Genomic DNA, 7,591 nt, shown 5'->3' on the forward strand with positions numbered 1-7,591 from the left:
TTGGAGAGAGACACAGACAGAGGGTGTGTGTGTGTGTGTGCAGCAGGTCCTGGGTTCATGTGTGCATGTGTTTGTGCTGGTCATAGGGAAGGGGGGTGCGGTCAGCTAGCTCAGTATCGGGCAGGAAGCCCTCCTTTATGAGGGCGGGGTGGAGGGAGGACTGATGGCACACAGCAGACAGCTTGGAACCATTCGACCAGAGCCATGGAAGATACACTGCGGCTTCTCAGCTGAACCTTCACTGGACTAACACCAGCGCTGGGGCAGAGCCTAGACGCTACTGGAGAAGAATTCCTAGAGCTCACAGAGAGACTACTGGAACAAGCTCCGGCTGCTGCCCTGGCAAAGCAGAACTGCAAGCTCTGGGAGTCTGCCATCCAGGGTCCCCCCATGGACTCTGCAGACGCAGGTGGGGAGAAGGGCGAGGCTGATCTGGAAGCTGCCTCGGGTGAGGTAAGTGAGTACAGTAACTCTTGATGCTGGGCCAGACTTTTTAGCCATTGCTTTAATTTACTTTTACTTTTTTGGAAAGGAGAAAAGCACCTGTTGATTTTACCAAACTGCAGCCAAACTGCTAATCAATACATTTCGATGGTTCCGTAAGCATTGATCCATTATCGCGGAATTGTCTACTTTAAAAAACAATTCAGAATTGTAACACTGCAGTCTCTCTCTCTCTCTCTCTCTCTCTCTCTCTCTCTCTCTCTCTCTCTCTCTCTCTCTCTCTCTCTCTCTCTCTCTGATCCACCCCATAGAGTCTCAGTCATTGTTGTCTCAACAGGAGGTTTTTCCTGTTTCCTCCTATTCCTCTTTCCAAAATACACACACGTTTCAGGAAACACAGACTGCCCCCTTCCTCCACAGAGCTGAGCGCGAGAGAGAGACTTCCCAAAACTGCCCCAAACCCAGCAAGTCCAGCAGTACACGTCTTGTAGTGTGTTTGTTACAGTGAGGTAAAAGCGTACCAAACTGTGCGACAGCACGGTGAATGCATCTTCAAACACATCTAGTGCAGGCATGGGAACAGGCAGAACTGAGTGTATAGACAGTGTTAACTCTTTGCTTTCAATCTCCAGGGCTGCTTGGCAGTGCACAGAATAGGGGAGCCCCCGAAATGCAAGCAGGATCCCCGAGACGCAGGCAGTGACCCCCCTGGTCTGGACCTGCTTCAGTACGATCAGGATATTGACTCGTTGCTGAGGATGGTCGCTGAGCTCAATGGGAAGATTGGGGGGCTACAGGGACCAGCCAGGTATGAGAAGGACCAGACCGACTGAGATCACAAGAGAGAGTGTCATCTCATGAAGGGTGCAGTGCTCAGTGCTGAAAGGGTTTCTGAAAATGTTGACGGTCCTTCTTGTAAAATATTATCAGTATTTAATAAAAAAAAGTAGTTCTTAAAGTATTTAACAATATTTAGGAAGCTTATGTCCCTACAGCTATAATGGCAAACTACAGGAGAATCTATAGACACCTCGGAATTGTATTTTAACTTGGAAAAATTGCTTTTTCTTGTTTTTCGAATTCACTGCCAATGTTCTGTGCTGCAGTGCCAAAGAGGGTGATGCCGTCCCCCTTAAAGAGATGCCCGGTGTTCAGAGCCCAGAGCCTCAGTGTAGCCCCCTAGAAGATGGAGGTCCACCAAGCAGCACAGAGACTCCAGGGCAAGGTAAGCAAGCATACAGTTCACAGTACAGACATGAATTCCATTCCGGTGAAACTAGAGCGCTAAAGAAACGACTTGTTGTGTCTTTTCAGTGTGCTCCTCTAGGGGGCAGCGCTGACCTCTGTACGCTACACTGGTGGCTGTTTAGCTCCAGTGTATTCCACAAGGCGGTGGCTGTGTCTTTCCTCTATATTCCTCCAGGTGTCAGTGCTGTGCTGCGGGCTATTCCGTTCCTACAGTATAGCACATTGCTAGCTGTGTCATTCCTCTGTGTTCCACTAGGAGGCAGCACTGAGCTGTGGACGGAGGTGCAGAGGTTACTGGACGCCCTGGACAGCTCCATCAACAGCAGAAGGGCCAGGGCTGTCCCCTGCACGTTCCAGGACAGTGACAGTCACATCGAGCACCTCACAGCAGCCTGGGAAACCTGGGTCCACGTCACACAGGTGCGACGCATAACAGACTCAGCAGTGTGTCTAATAGCTTCAATTACAATGATACCAGGTGTGAACAGGGAATTGAAAAGGGATTTCCATATGCTGGTGCGGTCCAGTGCTTTACCTGCCCCAAGCATCTGTGCACACAGATCCCATTATGTATTAGAAATGGATCTAGAACCAAATAAATGAGATTTCAGATAAAGGTTAGGGGAGTCACAACTCGGCGGCCTATTGTCGATTTCTCTCGCCACTCACTTCCTGTGTTACAGGTAATAGGAACCCAAGCAGGAGTTCAGATGGGGGGTCCTAATATCCGGAGCACAGGAAGTGAAATTAAAGTGTTGTGTCAGAACGTTTCTGAAGTAAAAATAAAATAAAACCGACTTGAGAACTTCTGAAGCGAGATAAGAAGGTGCTACAGCATTGGTTATTCCGCATTTCAACCCTTCTGGTTTGGTTATTGGGGGAGGTGCTTGATGACATGGAAACAGAGTTGGGGATCCCCTCTGTCCCGGGGCTCCCCCCCGAGGAGCGCAGCTGCCTCCAGAGGGAAGTCCTCGCCTCCCGCCAGGGGAACCGCGACCTCCGCACGACCCTGCAGCAGCGGGAGCAGGAGATTCACAGGTCGAAGGTCATGCTGAGCAGCCTGCAGGAGGAGCGTGACAGACTCAAAAATAAGGTGTGTGAGTGAGTGTGCTTTAACTATGTGGAACTTTGCTTTAGATATTGTAAAAGCACCACAGATTATAGGTTTAATCATGGCAAAGCATCTTACATTAAATTGCTGTAAAAATAAAATAAGTTACAATAAACTGCCTGCTCTCCGGTCCTCCCTGGTGTAGGTAATCTCTCTCCAGTGCAGCCTGCAGGCAGTGGGCAGTGTGCCCCTCCCTCCCAGTGGAATCATGAGCCCCCCTTGCCTGGCCTCACCCCCTTGCCCTGGCTCTCCTGTGCCCCTCCCTGCCCTGGGCAGCGGAGGTGAGAGACCCACTCCAGCCACACCCACAGTCCTTGTCTTTGAGAACGGAATTGAGCAGCTGCACAGGTGACTCTGTCTGTCTGTCTGTCTGTCTGTCTGATTAGCAAGGTCACAACTTTGATGACGTCACAGTGCCCTGTACCTTTCACGGGGAAGAGAACGTCCAGTGATTTCTGTGAGCCCGCGATTGGTTGCTTGTATCTCAGTGACGTCACTCCTGTTCGTCTCGCTCAGGTGCATCGAGAGGCTGAGGTCTCGAAACGATCGTCTCTCTGCAGCGCTGGAGAGAAGGAAGGGGGAGTCGGAGCGGCTCAGCATGTTACTGGGCAAACACGAGTCCAGCAACACAGCCCTGCAACTGGCTCTGAGATACAGGTATGCCATTGAACTGCACTGAACTGACTGCAGTGCCACACAGATAGCACTGCGATATTTACACCAGTGTAGCGAGATGCTGGCTCTCGGATACAGACAAAGAACTCCTTTATCATTCAAACAAGTACAGTAGAATCCCCCTTATCCAAACTGGAGGAGCGTCCCTAACATTTTACAACAATATCAAGCTCCCTGTAATAGGGAAGAGGTGTAGGTTATCTGTAGGCTATGCTTATCTTTTGAGATCGTCTCAGATTCAGAATTCAAACTGGTTTGTATATTCCTAATGCTGTAAATCTGAGATCGACTCCACCTGCTGTTGCCGGTAGATCTGCCCCAGTGTTGTTAATGCCCTCGTCTGTCCTGTGATCAACAGTGAGGACTCTGTGGAAGCCTACAGCGAGCTGTGGTCTCTGTGTGAAGCCAGGAGCGCCGCCCTGCTGGAGACAAGAGGGGCTGCAGGTAAGAACTACACAGAGAACGTATGCAGTGTATTTTCTTGTGAATGTGATCTCTTGAAGGATTACCTACAGTACCTTTCCCATTAGATCTGTGTAAGATTGAACTGTCATTATTCTCTGTTAGACGGTCGTGCTTGTTTTCTTGTTCCAGAGCCGACTGCTTGCCCTGACTCTGCTGAGAGAAGCCCAGAGACCGGAGAGTCCTCTCACTCAGCAGCAGAGGGCGCCGTGGAGCAAACCCTTGCAGCACAGAGCGGGTGAGACTATGCAGAGACACCTGGACAGTAAAATGAATGCTTATTCTGCATGCTCATGCTGATCACAGTGTTTCAGTGGACAGTGTAGTCGGTGTGCAGGAGCTAACCCTGCTGTGCTGTTCTGTGGCAGGCGGGATCGTGACAGTGCGCTCCGGGAGAGAATCCTGCAGCTCAGGAAGGACCTGGAGGCCGTGCAGATTCCTGTCCTTGAGCCAGGCGCTGGGGAGACGGGGGGCAAGGACACAGACACCCTGCCTGGACACAGAGACCCAAAGCCAGGCAACACACCCAGCCCCAAGAGGGGGAAAACAGCCCTGCTCCAGGAGCTTGTCAACGTCAGGGTAGCACTCCCACTTTCTCAATGTCTGCTCTTAAATCATTTTCAACTGCTCAAGACTTTCCTTCTGCTGCTGAAAAAAAGATCAAGGTTTTGGGGCAGAGGTGCAGACAGACGGGCCATTAGGAACTGATTTCAATCTTAAGCTCAGTATTCGAATTCTCTCAGCTGGCCCGTTGTTGGTTCACAGTTTCGCTCCTGGGTCAGGGGACACACAGGTTCAGAGTGTGATGCTGTGCTGTGGGCTTGTCTGTGTGCAGGAGGAGATGGCCGAGCTGAGGGAAGAGATCAGGCTGGCGGAGAAGGAGAGGAGGAGTCTGGAGTGGACCCTGGCTGCTCACAAGACACAGGAAACAGCCAGCAGACTGATACTGGAGAGCCTCCGGGCAGAGCTGGAGGAGGAGGAGGCAGGGATACAGGTACGGAGCGTCGGAGCTGAGGGGCAGGGAGGCAGGGGGGAAAGGCAGGGAGGCAGGGAGGCAGGCAGGCAGGCACAGAGCCACAGGGAGGGGGACTGTGGAGGCAGGGAGACAGACGTTTTCATTTTGTTTAGGTGCTGGAATTCAAATGCTGTTGTCGGAGCCTGCAGTGTTGTAGCCTTGTGCCCCCTCTTCTCTCACCCTCCTGTCTTTCACGCAGATCCCCCCAGAGTGGGCGGCTCCAGCAGCCCCTAGTGTGGGGGTCCCGGGACCCCAAAACGAGCCAATCCTGCAAGAGATTCAGGCAGCACTGGGACGGTAAGTGAGAAAATGTATATATTATGTATTCATGTGGGAATGTACACATTGAAGACATGATTTAATTGACTAGCAAGAGCAACCTCTTGCAAAATACTGTACATGAGTGCTTAGACATATACAGCTCTTTGTGAAAAGGATCCTTGTGTCTCGCTCACTAGTCTCACCTGCGCGGTATTTTTTACTTCGCAGGGAGCTGGCTCTGAGTAAGCGGGTGTCTGCTCTGCGCGGCTCTTTGGAGGTGGTTCTGACGGACAGCGCCACCCGCAGGAGACAGAGTGCAGAGATCACCGCCCAGCTGGCCAGGGAGCACAGGTACCTCCAGACCACCAGGGGTCACTAAAGCTGGTCCGAAACCTAGTTTCAGGATACTAGGTTTCAGGCCACTGCATGGCACATCAGGGGAGACTTGGGGATTTGATACAGCAAACTCAAACTAGGTCTCCCAGTGGTCTCCTGGAACCAGGTTTCAAGCCGCTGTTCCTGAAAAAGTGTCTTTTTGTGCCCTCAGCGTTATACTGACCGGGAAAGTGAAAGGCCTTATCAAGCAAAGTAATCAAAATTTAAAAAATAGGAAACAAGTTGTCTCACTCAAGCAGTAAGCTATCTCTCCGTTCCCTCTCCTCTTCTCATCCCCTCTCCTTTCTTTTTCTCCCCTCTCTCCTGGCAGTAGAGCGACAGCAGCCTACCAGAGCTCCCGGATGAAGTACCGTGAGCAGCTGTGCCGTCTGGAGCGTCAGATCGTGGTGATGTCACAGAGGCATAGCGCCCAGATCGGCGGACTGCAGGGGGCGCTGCAGGCCCTGGAGTGGAGGCGAGCCGAGACCACACTCTGACTGCACCACAGACCCCGAGCACAGTGAAGAAAGATAACCAGGATCCTTTTTATTAGGGCTGTGCTGCTACTCGAATTGCCTTTAAGAAGTATTTAGTGGCAGGTATTCAATCAATCCATTCGTTAACATGTTCAAAACAGGAAAAGCTGTCCTTCCCTCACGTCTGCCTTTTCATCGTCTGTTTACGGACTCGGAACCCCAGTACGGCAGTGAAAATGTCAGCTCCCCAGATCAGAGGAAAATAATCTTCCAGACGGCTTTTGAAACACTAATTAACACTGCAGAAGTTAAGTGACATTGACTGGTATCCAGTTGTAAACGCGAGGGAAGGACAGCTTTTCCTGTTTTGAAATCAGCACGCCAATGAATGGATTTATTGAAGACCTGCCGATAAAGGCTTCTGAATTCAGAGTCCAGGTATCAGCACACCCATTCGTTTTATTGTGTTTCATCTCAGTAAGGGCAATGTAAATTGGATCTAGTGCGAAACCAAAGGTCTTACATTTTTTTCGTCCTTCATTAGATTTTCAGTACTTTTCTGTACAGGTTTGATTGTAATAAATAAATAACTCTAGAGTGCACTGCTGCAGGCTCCCCACAAGAGGGTGCTAGATTATAATTATTATTTTGTTTAATCAGAAACTACAATAGCTGCCATAGCTTCTACGAAGGAGAAAAAAGTATTTTTCTGCACAGATATCTTGTTTAATTTTACACTTCCAAAATAACTCCTTGGTGTCTGTTTGCTACATTTTAACACTTTGTAGATACTCGCTGCCACATATGAAATGTATTGATAATGCATTTATACAGCAAGACATTATGGCATTGTAATATAAGGTTTGTCAGGTTTACAGTTTGTTCGAAGGGTGTTTGGACTCCATGATCCTCTCCCTTAATGTGCATATTTGTAAAAAACTGAATTATGTATTGTTTTTATTAAGCACTGTAAGCTTTTCACATTAAACAGCTACTAAAAAAACCACGTACATAAATCACTGTCTGAATTGTGACAGCTGTAATCGTAGCCCCTTTTACAGTCAATGTCCGGATTCTTTCTGTTTTTTATATACATTCAATATTTTTATTACATTATTTATGTTATAAATCCCCAAATTCCTACTCTTATTTTAAAGGATTAAGTTAATCTAAACTGATACGGAATGATTATGTTTGCCAGCGATAACGAGGACAAGAGGGTTGGCTAATTAATGAAAATTTTGTAACTAACTAAACACATTAACGAACAAACTCACAAAGCAACAAACGTGATTGAATGCATTATCCGGGAGCCTGGGGCAGCTCTGCAAGCAGCCCGGCACCATTTGTTTTCTGTTAGCAATCGCTGAGACACGTTGACTGTTGCTTTATCAAAACATCTCATTGGGATTCCTTTTGGAAAACCTATTGGAGTTTATCAGCAAACCTCCCCTCTCTTATTGAAATGACCCCCGAGCTGCAGGGCAGTGATTGTGGCCGGAGCCCTCCCTCTCCATGTGTCCA

General features: G+C 49.1%; 1 protein-coding gene across 1 annotated transcript; it reads left to right on the forward strand.

The window, feature by feature from the left end:
* The first annotated feature begins 236 nt into the window (after positions 1 to 236).
* LOC131721025 (colorectal mutant cancer protein-like) lies at positions 237 to 7,347 on the forward strand. The gene is made up of 14 exons (XM_059013894.1): positions 237 to 453; positions 1,077 to 1,252; positions 1,551 to 1,669; positions 1,949 to 2,112; positions 2,576 to 2,785; positions 2,949 to 3,151; positions 3,320 to 3,460; positions 3,837 to 3,922; positions 4,073 to 4,178; positions 4,309 to 4,519; positions 4,776 to 4,934; positions 5,155 to 5,252; positions 5,445 to 5,567; positions 5,923 to 7,347. Exons 1-14 carry the CDS (start codon positions 391 to 393, stop codon positions 6,086 to 6,088), a joined length of 2,025 nt encoding a protein of 674 aa, XP_058869877.1. The 5' UTR covers positions 237 to 390; the 3' UTR covers positions 6,089 to 7,347.
* The last annotated feature ends 244 nt before the right edge of the window (positions 7,348 to 7,591 follow it).

This window comes from Acipenser ruthenus, chromosome 47, assembly GCF_902713425.1.
Source record: "Acipenser ruthenus chromosome 47, fAciRut3.2 maternal haplotype, whole genome shotgun sequence".
NCBI classification, from domain to species: Eukaryota; Metazoa; Chordata; class Actinopteri; order Acipenseriformes; family Acipenseridae; genus Acipenser; species Acipenser ruthenus.

Bases quoted from the DNA above. Each gene is read 5' to 3' on its own strand.
- LOC131721025 (XM_059013894.1), top strand. From the start codon at position 391: ATGGACTCTGCAGACGCAGGTGGGGAGAAGGGCGAGGCTGATCTGGAA. The intron at 1,253-1,550 runs GTATGAGAAGGA...TCTGTGCTGCAG, and splicing joins GGGCTACAGGGACCAGCCAG to TGCCAAAGAGGGTGATGCCG. The intron at 5,253-5,444 runs GTAAGTGAGAAA...TTTACTTCGCAG, and splicing joins ATTCAGGCAGCACTGGGACG to GGAGCTGGCTCTGAGTAAGC.